At 43.3% G+C, this 23370-nt stretch overlaps 1 protein-coding gene across 23 annotated transcripts in view; it reads left to right on the forward strand.

Annotated features, from left to right (window-relative positions):
• Window positions 1–23370, forward strand: part of MACF1 (microtubule actin crosslinking factor 1) — a 332081-nt gene that overhangs the window by 213780 nt on the left and 94931 nt on the right. For 17 of the 23 annotated variants that reach the window (XM_034649704.1, XM_034649743.1, XM_034649718.1 and 14 more), the window contains 14 exons: window positions 385–534; window positions 3041–3256; window positions 3344–3493; window positions 5466–5699; window positions 7910–8059; window positions 9678–9911; window positions 11162–11365; window positions 13363–13881; window positions 14623–14799; window positions 15136–15259; window positions 16085–16293; window positions 16673–16990; window positions 19794–19960; window positions 21443–21599. In XM_034649704.1, coding sequence (XP_034505595.1) covers window positions 385–534; window positions 3041–3256; window positions 3344–3493; window positions 5466–5699; window positions 7910–8059; window positions 9678–9911; window positions 11162–11365; window positions 13363–13881; window positions 14623–14799; window positions 15136–15259; window positions 16085–16293; window positions 16673–16990; window positions 19794–19960; window positions 21443–21599 — 3009 coding nt within the window. The remainder of the gene's footprint in view (window positions 1–384; window positions 535–3040; window positions 3257–3343; window positions 3494–5465; window positions 5700–7909; window positions 8060–9677; window positions 9912–11161; window positions 11366–13362; window positions 13882–14622; window positions 14800–15135; window positions 15260–16084; window positions 16294–16672; window positions 16991–19793; window positions 19961–21442; window positions 21600–23370) is intronic. The other 6 variants (XM_034649789.1, XM_034649795.1, XM_034649813.1 and 3 more) reach the window with 2 other exon arrangements.

The raw sequence follows: 23370 nt of genomic DNA on the forward strand, positions 1-23370 counted from the left end.
CATCATCTGTTTGTTATACAGTTGTTAGAAAATTAGGCAGAATGTCTTTCTGAAATTTGCAAGGGCTTTAAGTTAGAAACTAACACTGGAGCTAATATGAAATACCAGAGTGATAGTACCTATAGTCGGAATAGCTTTTGGAAGTTTTGCTAAAATGATGTTTATAGATTGATAATTGTGAGCCTCTCCTCCCTGAGGAAGTTAATAAAATTACTTTTTTGTCTATTGACTTGAGGCAACATAGACGCATAACATGTTTTAGTTCATCCCACCCTATGTGTAGTAAAAATTCCTATTTGTCTATCAATAAGACCCAGCCTGCTTTTAAAAGCAGACTTAAAGGTGAATGTCTGATCTGAATGAGTTTTCTTTTTGGCCCTACAGAATGTATTTAACCGACAACTCTGTCTAGAATATGATGAGAAGCTGGTATCCTACCTCTCTCTGTTACGTGACATTGAAATGAGGACCAAACAGATTCAACCTCTGGACGTAAACCTGGCAGAGCTACAGGACCTGCTGGGTCAGGCCAAGGTGGGTTCCCAGAGACTGCCTGCAGGCCCACCAGCTTGGAGGGAGTAGAGAGTATTCAGGAAGAAAAACATGTTCAGGGGCTCCTGGATGGCTTAGTCAGTTAAGCAGTCTGCCTCTTTTTTTTTTTTTTTAAAGATTTTATTTATTTATTTGACAGAGATAGAGACCAGCCAGCGAGAGAGGGAACACAAGCAGGGGGAGTGGGAGAGGAAGAAGCAGGCTCATAGCAGAGGAGCCTGATGTGGGGCTCGATCCCATAACGCCAGGATCACGCCCTGAGCCGAAGGCAGACGCTTAACCGCTGTGCCACCCAGGCGCCCCAAGCAGTCTGCCTCTTGATCTCAGCTCAGATCTTGATCTCAGAGTAGTGAGTTCAAGCTCCATATTGGGCCCAGCATGGAGCTGCTTAAAAAAAAAAGTTATTGGGGTGCCTGAGTGGCTCAGATGGTTATGCATCTGCCTGTGGCTCAGGTCATGGTCTCCAGGTCCTGGGATCGAGTCCCACGTCGGGCTCCCAGCTCAGCAGGGAGTCTGCTTCTCCCTCTCCCCCTGCTTGTGCTCTCTCTGTCTCTCTCCCTCAAATGAATAAATAAAAATATTTTAAGAAATTATTTTAAAAAAAGAAAGGCAAAGACCACCATTTAAGGGACCAAAAAAAAAAAAAACAGATTAAAAAAACTGGAGAGCTCTGAAGAGCATCAGGAAACACTGGTCTCACAAAAACCAAAGCAGAAGAGACTCAAGGGGGGAGTTGCAGCAGGAGTAAATACAGTAGGGAGACTGAGTGAGGACTAAACGGAGATTTAGTGCCCATAGTCGTGGGTAACTTTAATAAGAATAGTTTCAGTGGAGTCGTAGGATACAAATGAGGTTTCGGGGAGAGCAAATGGGAGGTTGGAAGGTGGGAGCAGTTAATGTAAATCATTCTTTCCAGAAGCTTGGTGGTGCAGGGGAGCAGAGAGGTAAGACACTAGCTGGAGGAAATGTACTGAAAGAAGAATGCTTTGAGTGGATTTTGGGGCCAACGAGGAGGAACCAATAAAAAAGGAGAACTTGAAGTTAGGGGAGAGAAGAAATGATAATGGATGGCATGAAGCTCCTGGGGACATAAATTAGACAGCTTGAGTGGCTTGAGTGGGAGGAAGAGGAGCTCTTTTCCTCAACTGAAGTTAAGACTTGTCACAGGATTGGAGTCACAGTGAGGACAGACTGTAGAGGCTAAGCAGTTCTCTCAATATCTGGAGTGTGGCCTTGGGTAGGGCAGCGGAAGGGCAGGTGAAGATGATGTCCAGAACTGCCATCTTCCCCACTGCTTATTTCTGGCTCCTTTGCTGAGGCTCAGAATATTGTAGACTAGCTGAGTTGGGAAGGCTGGGTTGGGATATTTTTCTATTTTTTCCTTCTGCCCCCTTGGAATTTGGAGTAGAAAAGTCTTTTTTTTTTTTTTAAGATTTTATTTATTTATTAGCATATGAGCAGGGGGAGGGGCAGAGGGAGAGGGAGAAGCAGACTCCCCACTGAGTACAGAGCCCAACACAGGGCTTGATCCCAGGACCCTGAGATCATGACCTGAGCTGAAATCAGACACTTAACTGACTGAGCCACCCAGGAACCCAGGAAGAGTCGTTCTTTTGTTTGACTTATTTTGTGTCACGTTATATAATGTATAATGACACTCTTGAAAGAGGCAGCAAGTTGTATTGAAAGGTGCACTATACTGAGTCAGGAAACCTGAATCCAGGTCCTTGCTCCAATGCCGAGGTGGGTGACCTCAGACAAAAATAAAATAAAATAAAATAAAAAATAACATTTTCAAATGCTGACGCATTGCTTCAGTAAATCCAGAATAATAATGTCTATTCTGCCTACCTCGAGGATTAGTGGTTCAAGAATTGTGAGAACGAAACAAGCGAATGAACATACATAAAAACATTTCATAAGCTGTAAAGCAGGTGTCAGCATGAGGTGACAGGAAACTGTGTTCACAGCTGATTCTTTTTTTTTTTTTTAAAGATTTTATTTATTTATTTGACAGAGAGAGAGACAGCCAGTGAGAGAGGGAACACAAGCAGGGGGAGTGGAAGAGGAAGAAGCAAGCTCACAGCGGAGGAGCCTGATGTGGGGCTCGATCCCAGATCGCTGGGATCACGCCCTGAGCTGAAGGCAGACGCTTAACCGCTGTGCCACCCAGGCGCCCCCACAGCTGATTCTTAAGTAGCAAGAATTCTAGTCTTTTTTTTTTTTTTAAATAGGCCTTTTATTTTATTTTTTTTTTAAAAGATTTTATTTATTTGACAGAGAGAGACAGCCAGTGAGAGAGGGAACACAGCAGGGGGAGTGGGAGAGGAAGAAGCAGGCTCTCAGCAGAGGAGCCTGATGTGGGGCTCGATCCCACAACGCCGGGATCATGCCCTGAGCCGAAGGCAGACGCTCAACCGCTGAGCCACCCAGGCGCCCCAAGAATTCTAGTCTTGATTTTGGAGGTAACTCCACTTTATCCCCCCAGGTATTAGACAGGGAGCTAAAGGATCTGTCCACCTTGGTGAATCAGGAATTAGAATGTGTGAATCAGATTATCATCAGCCAGCCTCAAGAAGTCCCTGCTCAACTGTTGAAGGCTCTAGAGAAAGATGCCAAGAATCTTCAAAAGTCCCTCAGCTCTGTGAGTGACACCTGGAGTTCCAGACTACTCCACCTCCAGAGTGCTGTGGAAGTAAAAAAGGTTGCTTCTTGTTTTTATTCACGAAGGCTCACAAAGTCTGGGCGGACTTGAAGATTTTCATCATCTAATTTGCCATTTGTTTCTTAGACTAGAGTGTTAAGTCAGCACGAACAGCTAGAAGGCCGACTTCAAGATCTGAGAGCCTGGGTTGGCAGTACCAATCTTCTTCTGAGCAGCAAAGAATATAACGATGAAACCAACACTGACAGCCTGAAACACTGTCTCCAGCAGTTTGAGGTAGGCTCTCCACCCATTCTCAAGTGTGTATTCATTGTCCTCAGAGTTGCCTCAGTTTTATTTTCCTGCAAGGGAAACTGGAATCTGTACTTCTCTTTCTCAGAAAAACTGATTTTCCATTTTAGAAATAAAGTCTGCCATGTTTAGTTTTTTAGGTTATCATACCCTTAGAGCTTCAGTGGTTATGATTATTTCTCCTTTCAGCTCTTCTCTGAGAGTCTACAGAATGACCTACTATCAGCTTCATCTTGTCTTTGTAACTGGGCATCTAGTATCCATCCTCTGTCTCTAATTTCACACACACCAATTTCAGGAGGCTTGTTGATCCATGATTGAGAGCATGGCTTGGCAAACTTTCTGTAAAGGGCCAGATAGTAAATATTTTAGGCCTTGAAGGTCGTACACAAACGGACCATTTCTGTAGCAGCCATTCATCTTTGCTGTTTCAACATGAAAGCAGCTGTGGACAGTACATAAGTGAATGTTCATGGATGTGTTACAATAGAACTTTATTTACAAAAACAGGTGGCAGGCAGATTTGGCCTGGGGACTATTGATTGCCAACCGCTGATCTGGGAGATGCTTTTTTTCTTCTTAAGCTTTAAATTAATTGATTCTTCTTATGAGTCAGTGAGAGAAAAATAGACACTGAGATACTCATGAGCTGAGGTGGGTTTTTTTTCCTCCCGACATCGTTCTTTGTTTTGGTTATACTTAAGATAATATCAGATATTACTCACACTGGTTTATCCGCCCTCTGCTATGGATAGCACACTCCTTAAATTCTTTCTAAAGTCAGAGGAACTGTTGTATCCTCTTCTTTTCCCCTAGTCTTAGGAGAAGCAGACATAGTTTGTCCATAGTCAGGCTTTTTGTATGTAACCCATCTCTTCTTATCTCGCAAGAGTTGACCTGCCATCTTTGTTCATGCCTTTTCTTCCAAATCTCTCATTAGGCGAGTGAGCTGCAGACTTGATCTGCTCACTAACAGAGTATTGAAAAAAATTCCTTGACAAAGTATATGATATAAACACACAGAGCATCTCATGCATGGTTTCGTCCCCTAGTTATAACTTAAATGAATGCCCTAATGGGAAGACAGCCACAGTCCTAAGTCTTGTTTTCCTAATGACAGTTTCCTAAATCCATTCATCACAGATGAAAAGAGACACTTAGCTTGATGGTAAATATTCAAGAAGCCCTTTCTGTCTGCTCTGCAGGATTGCTGACTACCCTCAGTTTCAAAGAGATACAGATGTAGATATCTTAATTGTTTTTACTGCATTCAGTGTTACATAGCTGATGACCACTAAATGTTTATGGAAAAATTGCATACTTTTAATTGTCTGAAAACAGATAAATTCTAGTGTTTAGGTAGGGGTGTGTGTGTGTGTGTGTGTGTATATATATATATATATATATATAACTGTTATATAAGAAAGTCTGACTGTAATCTTTTACACCCTTAAAATATGTAGGCCACATTATTTACTCTAAAAATCATGTATTAGTGAACCACAAATAAATTGAGTGCTTCCCCACTTCTGGCCTTCCAGTAACTCACTCCTGGACAAATACAAATAGATATTTGAAACTAAGAAAATACAATTAGGCCGACCTATCTCAGTCCAGAAATTCATGATACATTTTCTAAATGTTAAAAAAAATTTTTTTTACATATAACCTGGGATTAGCAGAAGTATAATTCTATTAACATAAATAATTAAAAATTTACTGCATTTGGAGATCAAGATCCAGTAAAGAAAACCTAATTGTAATATATGAGGAGTTTGGGGAGACCAGAAGTGAGAGAGATTTCCTGTGCTGGTTTGGCACTAGAAATGATTAGTTATCGATGATAAAAATATAGCAAATTAACCCACCTTTATTTATGTTGACTCTTTGATTAAAACCAACAGCTTCTGCTTTGATAGAGAATTCTAAGTTTTATTTTTTTCGTTTCCTTCCTTAGGATTTGAAGCAGCCCATGGCTGGAAGGAAATCTCAGCTGGATGCTCTTGCTTTTGATATTCAGTTCTTTATCTCGGAGCACGCCCAGGACCTATCCCCTCAGCAGAATCGGCAGCTGCTGAGGCTTCTGAATGAACTGCAGAGGTCCTTCCAGGACCTTGTGGAACAGACCACAGCTCAGATGGATACCTTGCAGGGCCATTTTCAACAAATGGAGCAGGCAGCCCAGGTCAAGGTCAGACTGAACCAGCGGCTGGGCTCTATTTGTTTTTTGGGGTATCCTCTCTGTCCTTGAGATTTCTGGCCAGACTCCATCTGTCATGATTCTAGGAGCCTGCATTGACAATTTTTGAAATTTCATGTCCTCCAGGCCAGTTTGGTTCTGGTTTAGGAGGCAGCTGTTCTGGCTGTATTTCTTGCCATGTTTTTGGTTTTACGTGTGCGTGTGAGAGAATGTGTGTGTTTATGTGTGTGTGCATGTGCAAGTATTTTCCTTTTAGTGAGACTCGACCTTCACTGTGTCTCAGCATGTCTGACTTCCAAACAAAAGTCACATCCCTCGCCCTTTTTTCTCCTCCTTTCTCCCTCAGTATTCTTTTCACGGCCATTAGGAACGGTTAGGTACTCTGAGCTCTTGAGAAGAATGGTTCTGAAATGAGATTTATTCTGGGGCTTTTCACATGATTAACAGTAATATTCCTTGACCGCCTTCACACAGCCGACAACGAAATTTTTGTCAGAATCGTATTAATTTTTTAGCACTTTTTAAATCATGATTAGTTTCTAGCACCTTCCTTCACACTGTGATGCCCAGTGCTCATTCACTTATGGAAACCATCCTACCACTGTCTATCACAACCCTCTTCTTGCAAAACGCAACAGAATTCCATTGATGGTAACGTCATACTCTAAGAATACTGAGAATGATGCTTAGGCATTTTTGCGGTTTGAGTAGTAAGTTGGAGTTCAACAAGATGATATTAGAATGTCATTATCACCAGCAATCTGTCTCAGGGTTGCCTTTATTAAATATTGTGTAAAGCTGAATGGAGCTTTTGAGTTAGGCTCAGCGGAAATTAGCTTAGTCAATTCCGTATGTCCCCCATTATTGCTTGTCGTTCCAACTGTATTGAAATTGAAATTGAAATAAAATACTGATGTAACTCTTTAGGTTACTTTACAAATCTGAAAATTTGCAGTATCCTCGCTTGGGAATGTATATAGCATGGTGTAGTCTGTGGATAATTAATGAAGTGGCATTGGTCTGAGCCACTTTAAGACACAACCCAGGGTAGGCCCCTGAGCTGCAGCAGGTGGTAGAACTGCATGTGAACATTCTCTCTGAGCACATAATTAATTCCACAATGTTTATTAACCTTGTTATTGTCAGAAATGCTCTGCTTCTCTCTATATTTGCCCTGAATGCATGTGTATGTCTGTGTGTTAACTTGTTTGCTTTGCTTTTTTCAGATTCAGTCTGCACCCATCCTAACCCATGAAGATCCCGTTTTACAGCTGAAGAGCTCTTAGGAGTTCTCTTCCAGTGCCCTTCTATTTGTCCTAAAGAGGGGGAGAGAGGGCCAATGTGGGCACCTGTTTGTAAGTGCAGGTGACTAAAACACCATCAGAAGGTAGAAACTGGTGGACAATGGTTCTAGAAGTATGGTCAGGAGAACACATCATGCTCAATGGCTCAATTAGGTGCTTCAGTGTCATGCAGCCGAGATGAGATTTGGAGAAAGGATCAGGCACAGAAACATATTCCCTTCCTCCCCGTGGGCCTGGCTTTTGTCTCTGATATCACTTGTAGACACCTGAAGGACTGAGCTAGTCCTGCTATTCTTGGGCAGTTTCCTTCTCAAAATAACCAAGCCCCTCATGCCTGGAATGTAATCATTCCATTTAATGGGTATCTGCATTTGTGAGACGTTTGATTTATAAAGTCAGCTCAATTATTAAGAAGCTCGATTAGCTTATGAATTATCCAGATTCTTGATTTTTTCCCCCTCCTAATCTAGTCCTTCTAATTTCTGTATTTTAGCTTAGTATTAGCATATCCTTTAGTTCTGGTGGAGGAATTGATCATAACCACTAATTTATTATTATCACCATTATCATTTATGGATTTGAGGCATCTGGGCTCTCTGTTCTCCATTTCCAGGGCTAATAACAGCAGCCTGGCAGAGGAACTCCCAACCAAAACCTGAGAGCATTCTCACCTGAAATTACCCCAGAATATAACCCAAACTATTGACCCAGATCAACAGACTGTCCAAATGAGGGGAGCTTTCTGAATATGACTTCTGTGCTTTTTCCTGTTCTAGTCTCCTACCAACTCTTCCATCCTTAAGATATAACCTTTCTGTTTTACATTTCAGGGAGTTATCTTGTATTTGTAAAATGAGAATTACTAATCATCCCTTGGCCCCTTTGCATTTTAATTAGACGCTGCAGAAACAACAAAATACCTGTCACCAGAAACTGGAGGATCTTTGCAACTGGCTAGGACAGGCAGAAAGCACATTGGCAGGCCACCAAGGTAGAACCACCCAGCAGGATCTCTCTGCTTTGCAGAAGAACCAGAGTGACTTGAAGGTCAGTGTGAGTTAATTCACTTTTTTCATTCCTTCAGCAAATCTTTATAAAGGCCCACTATGTGCCAGGCACAGTGCTTCATGCTGGCAACGTAAGGGTAAACATGCCCATTCTCATGAAGCTTAGAGTCTAGTGGGAGAGACAGCATGACACAGATAAGCACAAAAATGAACATGTAATTATTAACTGTTATATGTATAGGGGGACCTGGGTGGCTCAGTTGGTTAAGCAGTTGACTCTTGATTTCAGCTCAGGTCCTGATCTTAGGGTCCTGGGATTGAGCCCCATGTCGGGCTCTGCACTCAGCGGGAAATCTGCTTCAGGATTCTCTCTCTCCCTCTGCCCCTCCCCCTGCTTGCTTGCTTGCTCTCTCACTCTCTAAAATAAATCATTAACTTTTATATGTATAAAGGAAAGGTTACCCGAGAATGTTTAACAGTCAGACCCAATCCTGTCTAGGATGTTAGAAAAGATTACTTTGAAGAAATGTCACTTAAACTGAGAACTGAAGAGCATGCAGGGGTTGACACATGAAGGGGCGGAGGGCGGAGTTGGACTGCAAAGAACAAAAGGAAGGTTAGTGAATGATGAGGTGGGACCCATATCACGCTGGGCCTTGTAAGCTGCATGAAGGATAAGGAGTGGTACCACGGATGCCTGGCTGGGTCGGTCAGTAGAGCATGTGACTTTTGATCCTAGAGTTGTGAGCTCCAGCCCCATGGTGGGTATAGAGATTACTTTAAAAAAGGCGGTGGAGGGGAGGGTGGACACCTGGGTGGCTCAGTCGGTTAAGCATCTGCCTTCTGCTCAGGCCATGATCCCAGGGTCGTAGGATCAAGTCCCACATTGGACTCTTAGCTTGGTGGAGAGCCTGCTTCTCCTGATGCCTGCCGGTCCCCCTGCTTGTGCTCTCTCTCTCTCCCACTCTCTCTCTGACAAATAAATAAATAAAATCTTTAAAAAAAAAAAAGGCTAAGAAGTTACCCAAGAGAGTATGAGGGACCAACCAACCCTCAAGTCAGCTAGAATCCTATTGTCAACTCCTCTGTATAGAAGAGTGATCTCTTTGAGGACAACTCATTACAAAATAAACATCATGTTTGTGGGCAGTCTCCTTTTTCGTCTTCACTAAGTATTTGCTTAGAAATTTAAATTTTGCTCAGAAAATTAAGTATTAGAGGGACGCCTGGATGGCTCAGTCAGTTAAGCATCTGCCTTTGGCTCAGGTCATGATCCCATCCCAGAGTCCCAGGATTAAGCCCCGCTTCGGGCCCCCTGCTCAGCAGAGAGCCTGCTTCTCCCCCTGCCCCTCACCTCACTTGCGCGCTCTCTCTCTCTCTCTCTCACTCTCAAATTTAAAAAAAATAAAATAAAAAATTAAAAAAAAAAACTTCAAAAAAGAGAAAAGAAAATTAAGTGTTAGAATATTTCTTAAGTGAAAAAATATCTTAGAAATTCTTATTTGCATTGGTTTAGGCCTAAACCTTAAGCAGATTACAGTCAGGGACACACATCTGGTGCAGGTGTGTGTCATCCTGGCTGTTCAATCTGTGTGCTGTTAGCAGTCTCAGAAGAAGTAACACTGATGTCTCTGCCCTCCCTGTGTTCATGTGTTAAGGATTTACAGGACGACATTCAGAATCGGGCTGCCTCATTTGCCAGTGTGGTCAAAGACATCGAAGGGTTCCTGGAAGAGAACCAGGCCAAGCTGAGCCCCCATGAGTTGACAGCTCTTCGGAAGAAGCTTCATCAGGCGAAGGAGCAGTATGAGGCTCTCCAGGAACGGACGCGAGTGGCCCAGAAGGAGCTGGAGGAAGTGGTGACCTCAGCCGTACAGCAGGAGACTGAAAAGGTAACCAGACTTCTTTGATGCTTGGTATTTTTCAAAAAAGAAAATTTTCGTACCTGGCAAATGAGGAAAAGGTAATAAGGGGAAACTGCCTTACAGAGAGCCTACAATCACGAAAAGGGGCTACTTCAGGAGCTGGTCTGTGAGTTAGTATTTATTTTGGTAAGAAACAACCTGAAGGACTTTAAATCAGGAATAGTTGGTAGGAAGTTCATATCACCCACCCCACCCCCCAAAGAAAAAATATTTCTTGCTATCTGTGTACTCAGGACTCTAATCGGAAAATCTTGGAAAGAACTCAGTGAAGAAGGGTAGTACTTTGGGGAGGAAAAAGCAAATGGCATATTTCAAACATGAATCTAGATTGATAATCCAAGAGCACGAGGGGGAAATATCTGGGGAGTCTTAGCGTGCCACAAGCTGTCCCCAAGCTGCCCCTGTAGATCAGCGGGAATTGTGGCACTGGGATAAACCTAGAAGGTAAAGTCTCAAATGGTTTTCTGCACCCCCCTCGGCACTGGCAGATTGAATTAGAATCCTTTGTCTGGCCGTGGACTCTGACACAAATGGGAGAGGTAGAAAGTATGGAAAAGAGAAATAAATTACCTGAAGGGGAATTCGGAAATATATGAGGCTATCACTTGGCATAACCTGTTTAATTAATAACAATACGGGAGCAGTCAGAAAATGGAATTCGAAAGGCAAGTTTTAGAACTCAATATTCTGTCTGGCAGGAAAAGGATGGGAGAAGTCTGCATGTCCCGTAGGGAAGGGTAGCTGGTAATCGAGTGTGACTGTACTGTTTCTGACCCTACCAAGCCAGGGCATCGCTTCTGTACACCTGTGAAGGATTCCATAAAGCCTTGCTGGGCTGCCAGGACTAAGTCATTTCTTAAAGCCCTTTTAAATCCTGGATTTTGCTACCCCCACACCTCATGTACTTTTTGGGGGGGGGCAGCAAAGTAACATTTATTGAGCAATAACAAAGCTCTGGAGGAGGGAGGGGACCTAAGAGGGTTGCCCCCCCTTTTTTTAAAGCAGTGAGATATGACAAAATCTAGAGATTGTTTTAAGTAATTGTTTTTCAGCAGATTTGAAATATGCTCATTCTTTTTTGTGGATACAGAGACCGTTTTATACACAGTCTTAGAGCTTCTCTTCTTTAGCATAAAAGTCTCACCTTTATTCTTAACCTTTGCTTGTCTAGCTGAGTATCTAAGGCCTTCTCACTAGAGTCCTTCTGTGGCTTTCAGAGTAAAGCAGCAAAGGAACTGGCAGAGAACAGGAGTAAGATTGATGCTCTCCTGGAGTGGGTGACTTCTGTGGGATTGTCTGGAGGACAGATGGAGCAGCTGTCAGGAGCTAGCCTGGGGAAAGAAGCCTTTGATACCACTGATGCCCACAAGGGGGCAAGCCAAGCCCCAGAGGAACTGGACAAGCAATGTGAGAAGATGAAGGTGAGAATGTTAGCTTGTCCTCACTCTGCTGGGCGCCTCTCTGCTGCCCTGGCAAGCCACCATAACCTCCTTGCCCCTAAATCCAGTAAGCACAGTAAGTACATCTCAGTTCACGCCCTCTTTGGTACCTCAGCAGCTTTGACACTGTTGAAATACTCTCTCCTTTGGTTTCCAAAGTACCACTCTGCCTCGGTAATCCTTTTTCCTTTCCTCTGGCCAGTTTGTGAGACACCAGTGTGCTTCCAGGTGGCAGCCTCCGCCTCTTCTCGTCTTTCAGAATATAATTCCCTTGGGTAGTTTTATCCACTCTTCAGTTACCGCCTGTACTAGAGAATTCCATGTTTGTGCCTCCAGCCTAAATGCCTGTGCGGAGCTTCAAACCAGTACATAAATCCATCTGGCTGTTTGTAACTTAGAACCATGAGCAGCTCAGCCTCAAAAAAAAATGGAGCTCCTATTTCCTATAGCATCCTCCACCCCCCTGCCTCCCCATCAGACCCATTCTCCTTCCTCTACTCCCGCTTCATTGCCAGAACTAGACATCATCCAGGGCTCCTTCCCTTTTCCTCGCTCTTCTGTATCGAATCAGTCATCAAATCCCCTGCTTCTTAGATCTCTTTCAGAGTCATCCCCACTTCTCTCTTTCCACTGAGCTATGATTGTGGTTCGTACTACTGTCAGCTTCCATTTGAGTTGTTATGACAGCTTCAACTGGTCTCCTTGCCTTGTGCCTTCTACCATCCCTTGTACACAACTAAGTGATCTTCCGAAAATTCGATATCCTTAATTAAGCCTTTTAATGTTGCCTGTGGCCCCAAGAAACTATTCCTTACTCACTATTTATCTTTGCCCATGTATTCATTATTCAGCAAATATTAGGCACCTGCTATATGTCAGGCATTGGAGATAAACCAGCAAACCAGCCAGATGAACCATCTCCTAGGATATTAACTGGCATATGCAGGCATATTTTATTGCTTGATTGAAAAACAATATGTTTAGGGAACTTAAAAAACACATGGATCACCTATTTTAGTAGTGACACCTTTATAGCAAAGAAATTTGACTCAGCTAGAATGCTTCTATTGAATGGCCTGTGTGAGTCATTGCTTTATTTTGTATTAATAGGATTTTTGCCTCTTGCCTGCTGCTGCTATGCTTGGAGATCCATCGTAGGGTGTCCCCCAAAGCTGTGGCAGTCATACAGCACAGAGCAGAGATGGTCCTGCTGTCACAGGACTGCTGGCAGTAGTCAGCCTGACCAAGGAGCATCTCCATCCTAGGAGGGAGACTGCCTTACTAGTGGTGGATGAGAATGGGGACACCTGGGGGGTATACAGACAAGCGATGGTACTGCCCCTTACTAGCTATTTGAGAAGGAAACATTTGTCACCCTAGCTTCCCTGAGATGATGTTGGAAGCTGGCGCTATCAGGTTGCTGATACAGGTTGAAACTGGACAATGTTCTGGAAAAAATTAGGCTATTGTCCTGATCTAGGAAGTCACATACAGTCTAAACAGGCAAGAACACTGACTGAACTCCCACTGTTGTCTGTTAGACTCAGGAAGAACATTTTGTTTTATTTTATTTAAAATTTTATTTATTTATTTGAGGTGGGGTCGGGAGAGAGCTTGCACACCAGGTGGGGGAGGGGCAGAGGGAGAGGGGGAGAGAACATCCAATAGACTCCCTGCTGAGTGTGGAGTCCCAGACCCTGAGATCATGACCTGAGCCGAAATCAGACACTCTTTGCAGATTGTGCCTCAAATCAGTTGAGATAATACATGTGAAGTCTCTTTGAAAACCATAAGATCCTGTATGTGTCCGTACAGCCAGGACTAGTATATGGCCTAATACTTAGAGAGTAAGAGATACTGGTGATTTTTGAACAGCTGGAAAAGTGGTCTGTTGAGATCTCTAATTCCAGCTGTAGACATAAGCGAATTTTTGTGGTATCCCTACTGATTGCCCTTTGTTTTGGGGAATTTTTTGCCAGGCCCGTCATCAAGAATTGCTGTCTCAGCAGCAAAATTTCATCCTGGCCACCCAGTCAGCTCAGGCCTTCCTGGACCAGCACGGCCACAGTCTCACGCCTGAGGAGCGCCAGGTGCTGCAGGACAAGCTGGGAGAGCTGAAGGGGCAGTATGCAGCTTCCCTGGCCCAGTCGGAAGCAGAGCTGAGGCAGGCGCAGACACTACGGGACGAGCTGCAGAAGTTTCTGCAGGACCATCAGGAGTTTGAGAACTGGCTGGAGCGGTCCGAGAGAGAGCTGGAGGACATGCATAAGGGAGGCAGCTGCCCCGAAGCCCTTCCCTCCCTGCTAAAGCGGCAGGGGAGCTTCTCGGAGGATGTCATTTCCCACAAAGGAGACTTGCGATTTGTGACTATCTCAGGCCAGAAGGTCTTGGACACAGAAAACAGCTTTGAGGAAGGCAGAGAACCATTAGGCACTGGGGCCTTAGTGAAGGGCAAGCTGAAGGATGCAACAGAAAGATACACTGCACTCCATTCAAAGGTACCGAGAGGGTCCCGCCAGCCTCTGGGGAGACGGTGGTGGGAGCGCTCATACAACTGGGGGTGGTTTCTAGGGCTGAGGATAAGAACCTGAGGACACAGTGAGGGAGCTGAATTGTGTATTGACCACAGGCAGAATGTCTTTACAAGCTCTGCAAAAATGCAAAACGTGGAGGCCCGTGGGCTGATGCCTAATCCCAGCTGTGTCCTGTATCCTGACTAGCAGACGTGGGCTCCCAAGAGACACAGTACAGGGGACAGTGCAACCACATGCACAGTCTTTATTCCTGCACAGAGCATCTAGGGTACATCCTTGCCTTCCTGCCTATGAGAGAACTCCTGTTAGCTCCCAAGCTGTAGAATCCAGTCAGTTCTATTACCTGTCTGTGTACTTTGCCAGCATCTCTAACCTAGCCAGAAGGAACTCTGTACCTCCCAGTCCCTCCCTCCCTTAGCTTGCAACCTGATGTGTATTTCTTTGGTGGCTTGTCCTACCACTCACTTAGTCTGAGCGGGTATATAACATAAAGTTGGGGTGAATAGTATGGATCAAACAACAAGGGCCCCACTTGCAGAAGATTTCTGCTACTCATCTGTCCCTGGAGGCCTCGGTGCCACCCTTCACTGTGGTTAGAGTGAGATCCTGTAGCAAGACCAGGCTTTTCTTTGGACTATGCCTAGGAAGCCCCAGCCTTCAGCCGGACCTTGCCTAAGCCTGCTCTCCCTTTTTTCTGTGGCACAGTGTACACGATTGGGCTCTCACCTAAACATGATCCTAGGCCAGTACCAGCAGTTCCAGAGCTGTACCGACTGCCTGCAGTCCTGGATTCAGGCTTGTGAGGCCAATGTGGAGAAGCTGCTCTCAGATACTATTGCCTCAGACCCTGGGGTTCTGCAACAGCAGCTTGCAACAACAAAGGTAGGCCGGGACACAGGCCCTTCTGTCGCCTGGGGTAGAGTACCCCAAAATAAAGCAAATACTCGCATAGTTTAAAGGCGGTGGTTGGGAAGCCTTGGACAAGATCTGGTTCCTAAACACTTAATTCTAACATCTGTGGGTCCGGATAAACGGCGGTGGTTGGGAAGCCTTGGACAAGATCTGATTCCTAAACACTTAATTCTAACATCTATGGGTCCGGATAAACAGAAGTATTGTTTGTAGCTCTAGTAGCACTATGCTAAGTAGCTCTTGGTTCCTAGAACCAGCTTTGATTACTCAGACGTTTTACTTTTGGCCTTTTTCATGGACAAGCAGCAGTTGCAGGAGGAATTAGCTGAGCACCAAGTAGCTGTAGAAAAGCTCCAAAAAGTGGCTCATGACCTCATGGAAATTGAAGGCGAGCCAGCCCCAGACCGCAAGCATGTTCAAGAAACTACAGGTATGAAGCAGCAATTACAAGAATGCTCCCTTGATTCTCAGTGCACGCCGCTCACTTAGTCCTACCTACCAGATGTCTTCTGTAAGACGTCACGCTGTACCGTACAAGTATCTGCAGCGCGGGCTAGCGGCTGAGGACGCAGCAAGAGCTTACCCTCGAATGAACTTTGTTCTTGTACCATTGAAGGCCTTTGTGATCTGGTTTCAACCCCTCTCTCCAGGCATTCTGCCTTCTAGCCACGCCCTGCTTCTTTCCTTTCCCAAGTGAAGAAGTCATTTCTTCCTGACGTTACCCCTGAAGTTTTCCCTATGGCTTAGCTGCTGTTATTGAGTGCTTATTAGCATGTGTGATGAAATCTTGCTCAAGCTTCTAGGTGTACCTGAGAAGTTACTTCCTTTGTAAAGTCCTGGCCATCACCTCCAACCCCCAAAAGAAACAAAAGATAAGAAAGAATCATTCTTCTTTCAGGCTTCTCTAGTACATTATTCTTAGCATTAGTATAGCTCTTACAATTTTATTTTTATGGTTGGTTGTGATGTGCCCTTTTCTGCCTATGCTCACTTTTATAGTCTTAAGTTTGTAGAAGCCAGGGGCTTAACTATCTTCAGTCCTCAGCATCCAGCACAATTTCTGGCACTTAGTAGGTGCTAAATAAATAATGCTTTGTGAATTTGGCTCAAATACAAACGCACTTTAAGCTTATTCCTTCTGTTTGTCTTCATGTCTGTTTTTATTGTAATTAACACGTGTGATTTAAATACACTGTTTTTAAAAACACCACACGAAAATAGTCTCCACTCTCTTCCCATGGCCTTGATTTTCCAGATTCCATACTCAGCCGCTTCCAAAGCCTCTCAAGTAGCCTGGCTGAGCGCTCTGCTCTGCTGCAGAAGGCAATTGCCCGATCTCAGAGTGTCCAGGAAAGCCTGGAGAGCTTGTTGCAGTCCATCAGGGAAGTTGAACAAAACCTGGAGGAGGAGCAGGTGGCATCACTGTCATTGGGAGTCATCCAGGAAGCCCTGGCCACTAACATGGTAAGACCTAGGCCCCAAGAGTTAGCATCGACGGTGTATTTGCTGTGTTCCATAATTACATCATTTTGAAAAAGTATCAGGAAGAGAATTCATTTCCATGAATCTTCTAATAAGACTTAGAGATGATGACTAATCCATGTGAAGATATTTCTACCCGATTTCCAAATCATTGTTAAGCTTGAGGAAAAGTGATGCTACAAAGTCATTAGTGGAATGGGGTGGAGAACTAAGGGGATGGGATGTTTGATATTCTAGAGGCTCCGTTGCAGTCCTGCCCTCCTTGAGGAGGTGAGCATGTAATTATTAGGTTATTAGTTTGTGGCTCAGATATCCTAGGATAAGTGAGCCAGGAGCTGACAGACACATTTTTTGGTAACAGAAATTGAAGCAGGACATTGCTCGGCAAAAGAGCAGTTTGGAGGCCACTCGTGAGATGGTGACACGATTCATGGAGACAGCAGACAGCACCACAGCTGCAGTGCTGCAGGGCAAACTGGCGGAGGTGAGCCAGCGGTTCAAGCAGCTCTGTCTACAGCAGCAAGAAAAGGAGAGCTCTCTGAAGAAGCTTCTGCCCCAGGCAGAGGTGTTCGAACATCTCTCTGATAAACTGCAGCAATTCATGGAAAACAAAAGCCGGATGCTAGCCTCTGGAAATCAGCCAGATCAAGATATCGCACATTTCTTCCAGCAAATCCAGGTGAGAATATATCTGCCACAGTGGCAGAACAAAGAGAAAAGAAGGACAAGGAGGGGACCAACAATCACAGGAGAGCATAGTATGTCAGTCAGTGTACTAGAAACTTCACCTGCATTATCTTAAAAAATTACCACAACCAGTGGTGCCTGGGTGGCTCAGTCAGTTAAGCCTCTGCCTTCGGCCCAGGTCATGATCTCCTGGTCCTGGGATGGAGCCCCACATGGGGTTCCCTGCTCAGCAGGGAGTCTTCTTCTCCCTCTGCCCCTCCTCCCTGCTTGTGCACACACTCTCTCACTCTCTCTTTTAAATAAATCAATAAAGTCTTAAAAAAAAAAAAAAGAAAGAATTATCGCAACCACCCTGTAGACTAGATATTGTTTGTCCATTTTTTTAAAAACACAGCCTAGATTGATTTTTCTACGTGTTCAACCCAGATCAGCTAGACTGCTTAGCTCATCATGGTCACTCAGGGTTCAGTTCGATGGGGACTCCGTCCTGCCTGCCCTTCGCCTTCACGACTACTGCTGCAGCAGGGGGAGGGCGCATAGCATCCGTTTTTGTTTCATTAGTTTAAGCAGGTTTCGCACTGGGGTTTCAAGAGGGTGGAGAAATGTATCCCTACCATATACCTAGTAGGTGCAGAGTGAGAAGTATTTGATGAAGTCTTACCTACCTCAGATCCAGATACATGTGCAGGAGTACGATTGTAGGTCACATTATATGCGTATACTTAGGTTGACCGAGGAGTGGTCACCTTGGCTCCAGGACGGCTGCAGGCGCCTGCGTTGCCCCCTATAGGACCTCAGCATTCTGTATCCCCGCATTGGTGCCTTGGGGTTATCCAACTACCTACTGTTTTCCATTTTAAAGTAGGATCTCATGGTTTGGTTTGGTTTGCTGTCCTTCTTGGGTTTTGTTTTGAGTAATTTCAGACTTACAGAAAGGTGGAAGGAATGGCACATAGACACCAGCATCCTTTTCACCTGGATCCTGGTCTGTCCAGATTCCACTGTTTTACATTCCCACCAGCAATGCACGAAAATACCTGTTTCCCCTACCGCCTCCCCAGCAGAACGTGTTGTCAGCATTCTAGTTTCTGTTAATCTGATTGATACAGCATGATATTTCAGTGTGGCTTTAATTTTTATTTCTTCTCTGATGAAGTTGAGTATATTTTTATACATTTAAGGGGCATGTATTTGTAAACTCTTGGTTTGTGGCCTTTACTATTTTCTGTCAGGAGTTTGTTTTTTGTTTTTTCTTCTTCTTTCAACTTAATAAGAGTTCTATATTAGGGAGATTAGTTCTTTATATATGCTATGTTGAAAGTCTTTTTTCACAGTTTGTCTTTTGTCTTTGCTTACAGTGTTTTTGGCCATTTGTAAAAGCTTTTTAAATTTTTACACAGTAAATTTTATCACTTCTTATTGAACATGCATTTTTGGTCATAATTTGAAAGTCTTTTGCCACACCCAGGTTTGAAGGAGTTTGCCCATACTTGCTTCTAGAACTCAAATGGTTTCTTTCTTTCATTCTTTTACATTTGAATATTTTAACATTTTAAGTTCATTCTGAGATATAGTATAGTATGAATCCAAGTTCTTTTTCTAAAGGTCTATTTCCCAAAATCATTTCTTTGAAAAGTCCATCTTTTCCCCAGTGATTTGAGAAGTCATCTTTATCAGATATAGAATGTCCATGTGGTCTCATGTCTATTTCTGGATTTTCTATTTTGCTTTGCTGGTCTGTCTGTTCATGAACCATAGTATACTATTTTTTATTCTAGAGGCTTCGTGGTACGTTTTACTATCTAGGAAGGCTAGTCTCTCTCTCTCTCTCTTTCTTTTTTCTTTCAGGATTTTTCACACCGATAATTGTACATTTATTTTTCCATGTGAACTTCAAAATCAACTTTATTAGTCATAGGGGGAAAATTGGTATTTTTATTTGGAACATATTAAATTTATTTATTCACACATGCATATATGCACCCATACATATGTACATACATACACACACACATCTTTATGGATGTCTTTCCATTTATTAAGGTCTGCTTTTGTGTCTGTCAGAAATATTTTAAAGTTTTATTCATAAGGGTTTTGCATGTTTCTTGTTGGTTCTTAAAATTTTACCTTTTATGCTGCTATTGTAGATGAAGTTTTCACTCTTGATTTTTATATGTTTTATATCCTGCTACCTTATTGGATTACTTCATTGTTTGGTTAATTGTACTATTGATTCTCTTGGGTTTTACAAGTATATTTTCATATAATCTGCAAATACAGTTGTACCTCTTCTTTTCCATTTCGTATGCCACAAATTGTTTTCTCTTACCTAATTGCATTGGCTAATATCTTACGGTGTTAAATAATAGTGGAGAATGTATCTTTGCCCTGTTTGACAGAAGAGATAAGCTATGGAAGCTTAGAGAAATTTAATAGCTTAAGATCACAAGCTAGAAGTAGCAAAGCTGTGAATGATTTTCAGGAGTCTTTTTGACTCCAAAAACCTCCATTCTTTTCATTCTGTCATGCTGCCTTCCAAATCTGTGAACATTCATCTAAAGGAGACAAGACTCGTTTTCAATTCCTAGCGACTCTCAGGTGGATTGGAAAAATCCTCCATGTTTATTGCTTAAGTCTAGCAGTTGACCCAGCGAGCATGCCTGTTTTCTTGTTCCCTCTTTTTCTGCAGATTAGGGGAACTTGCCCCCGATTTCATATAGATACCTTTTTTTTTTTAGAGTATATTTATTTATAATGATCAGAGGATTTAGTACATTTCCCTGTTTGCTTGACAGGAGCTCAATTCGGAAATGGAAGATCAACAGGGGAACCTCGAGACACTTGAGCACCTGGTCACAGGACTGAGCTCCTGTGGCTTTGCACTGGATCTCTCCCAGCACCAGGACAGGGTACAGAACCTTAGAAAGGACTTCACAGAGCTACAGAAGACAGTTAAAGAAAGGTGAGTTTTCATATGTGTTGGTCAATTGGGGGAGCTAATTTTTTCTTGCTGTTGAATGAAATGATTTTCTCTTCCTCCTTTAGCAGAAAAGATGGCATCAAGAAGTCTGCTACTGAGTCATAGGAGATTAGAAAGTGCCTCTTTTAGGCAAAGCTATTCAATCTACTTGGTGCTTAGTGGTTTTCTTTTACTAAGTCATGAATTCCTTCTCGGTAACGGGGCTCAGTTTCCCTCTGTACAGTCAAAAGCCCAGGTCACCTGGACCTAACAATAAATTCGGGGCAGCAAGTAGGATTGTGGCAGGATTTGAAATAAAGAGAAAAATTGGAGGAGACTTTCCAGACTTAATTAATGGTTATATTGGTTCTCTTTCTGCTTGCTTTGACCACATTTAAGTTGTTGTTTTGGAAGAGTGTCTAGATTCTTCTTTTAAGGGAATCATGGGAATATATGACAGGGATGACTGATTTCAAATTATCTGCTGACTGTTTCAAAGTCATGATTCCATTAGTAAACTTCACATGGCTTTAGGAGCCTGATAAGACTTCCTCTCATGGTTTATCCATATATATAATCTTGATTTGGGAGGTGGCTGCCTGAGGAAAGTGACCAGAAAAAAATTGCTTAAAACAGCACAGTAAGCTTCAGGTTACTTAGTGGAGAGAAGGGGAATGGAGGCCAGGGAAGCTTGTTCTTCTTCTGTACTTAGGGCCATTTAGCCATTGGAAGAACCAGGATCTCTGGCTTAAAGTTTAATAGTTGTGGCCACTTCCAAAATTTAATTTTGAGATTGAATTCTCCTTGGCTCATTTTACCCATTTGTGTGTGTGTGTGTGTGTGTGTGTGTGTGTGTGTGTGTTTAAGATTTTATTTATTTGAGAGAGGGAGATAGAGAACGAGCAGGGGGGAGAGGAAGAAGCAGGCTCCCCACTGAGCAGAGAGCCTGACGTGGAGTTCAATCGCAGGACTCTGGGGTCAGGACCTGAGCCAAAAGCAGACCCTCAATCGACTGAGGCACCCAGGTGCCCCTAGTGTGCTTAACCTAACTTCTCTGAGCCTCTGTTTCAGCATCTTCCTTGCTAAGGGGATTAGCATTTGAATTAGGCCTTGGAAGAGTCAACTACCTAAAAAGTGACAGAGCTGGACTTGAGATTCAAAGCCTACATTCTTTCCATTGTATCATTGCACCTAAATAGCAGGCTCCTTTTAGTTTCTCTCACTTTCGCTTTAGCCTGGAGTAAGATTGAAGACTCCTCTCCCCAGAAATGTCCAAACAAGGGCAACAGATTCCTTAGTTTGATGCTCTCCTACATTGTATGTGGTGGTTTAGCCAAAGCTGCTGTGGAAAAGATTATGGGAAGGAAAAGGCCCTGTAAGGAAAAGATGCCTAGAGTCCCAGAATGAGTGTAGTTTTAGTTCAAGTTGACATCTTTACAAAGCTTAGTCTGGCAAGTAACAAAATGTCCTCATTGGTGTTGACAGAGAGGAAGATGCATCATCTTGTCAGGAGCAATTGGATGAATTTCGGAAGCTGGTTAGGACCTTCCAAAAATGGCTGAAGGAAACTGAAGGAAATATTCCACCTACAGAGACTTTTCTGAGTGCAAAAGAGCTGGAAAAGCAGATTGAACACCTGAAGGTAGGTGAACAAAAGGAGCTCCAGGGACCAGGCTAGACAGCAGTTTGGAAGCTTGTGTGATCTCAACTGTGGTAGGGAAGTGGTGCGACAAGTCCAAGTTATCCTTCTGCATCAGACTAGAAATCCCTCCATTTTCTTCATGTGACTCCCACCTGCCCCTACCTAAGCACCGAGCACCAAAATGTCTCCTATTTAAAAACCAAAACCAAAAAAGTCACCAGGGAGTAACATCTGTAAAGTTTCAGCTGTTTTTCAGTTGCCTCTCATGCTGTAGTGGGTCATAAAAAAGATAGTTGTTAAAGTCCAGTCCTCGAGAACCTTACACTCTCACTGTGTGTGTGAGAATTCAAGAGTTACATGTGAGCGGGTGACCAGATCCAAGACCAGGAGACTGAGAAAAAAAGAACTAGCTCTCCAGCTAAAAAAGGAAACGTTAGAATCAGATGGTTGGACGGTACCTTCCAGAGTCAGATCAGCCTTTCTCCCATCCCCTGCAGAATCCCTTCTTTGATTCAGAGTTATTCAGCCTCTTCTTGTGCCTCTAACGCATCTCTTCTTTTTGTTGAAATCAAGCCATATCCACCTCCAAGTAGTTCTCATGTATTCTCCTTATTTTCTTAGTAAAGAAGAATTTATTTCGAGCCAGACAACGGGGAAAGAGTTTGGTTGCTTTCACAGAGAGTGCCAGGAGCATTTGCTGTAGGGAATCCCCCAGGGCAGAGGCTTCCCAATTTCTAGGTTCACAGTGCCCTTATGGCTTCAAGAAATTTTTCATAGTACCTCAAGGCAAAAAAAAGAAGAAGAAGAAGAAGAAGAAAGAAAGAAAAAGAAAAGAAAAAACTAAAAAGTCTCACTTGCTATGTGGTTAGGTCTAAATAACTTCGTAGTAGTTGTTCACATGGTGTCCAATAGATGTCGCTGTATTTCCCTGAAAAATTTAAAATACCCTGTGAGCAGATCCATGGTTTGGGAACTGTGGCTCTTTGGAAACTAGAGTGATTAATAAAGGAATTGACAGCTGTGAATTGACAAGGCTCAGTTTGCAGGTAGGCAGCATGAGCTTGCTGGACATTCATGGCTCTGACTTTCTCTGCTGCTGGGCAGCTTAAAGTCAAAAGCAAACTAAGTAGACTGTCGGGGAAGTTCAGTGTGGAGGCAAGGATTCAAGGCTAAGAAGGTACCCCTGCTTTGGAAGAAGTGGAATACTACTTCTGTGGCAGGCAGTCCACATCTAGAGACAATATGACCTTATTGTTACCTTGTTTCCTAATGGTTTTCTGTGGTAGGTAGAGCTCTGGCTTCAAGAAAATGCCAAGTGTAGCCAAGATTCTATGTATTTCTCTAGATCTTAATATCTAGCTCCTCATTTTACCCTCCATTTGCCATTTCCTTTGTATTCTTTACACGCATGTCATTCCCTTTTACTACCTTTTTCTTCACTCAAAACTTTCCTCTCTCTAGACAGTTAGATGTGTCTCCTCTTGCGCTCTCAGAGTTTACTGTCTATACTTCTGTAATAACATTTTCACATTACAATGCAATTGATAATCTGACCTCTTGGTTTTAGGAATTGTGTCATAATCCTATTTTGTATTCCCAGGCTTAAGCATGATGCCTGGCCTGCAGTAATGCTCGATAATTAATTGATGAATGAATGAATGAATGAATGAATGAGAAGGTCCTGAATATTCCAGGGTATCATTCTCCCACATCATAGCTGGCTAAATCAAGATCCTGAAGTGGCTGAATCCATGAGGATGGTCACTTAAAG

Source organism: Ailuropoda melanoleuca, chromosome 2, assembly GCF_002007445.2.
Source record: "Ailuropoda melanoleuca isolate Jingjing chromosome 2, ASM200744v2, whole genome shotgun sequence".
In the NCBI taxonomy this organism is placed as follows: Eukaryota; Metazoa; Chordata; class Mammalia; order Carnivora; family Ursidae; genus Ailuropoda; species Ailuropoda melanoleuca.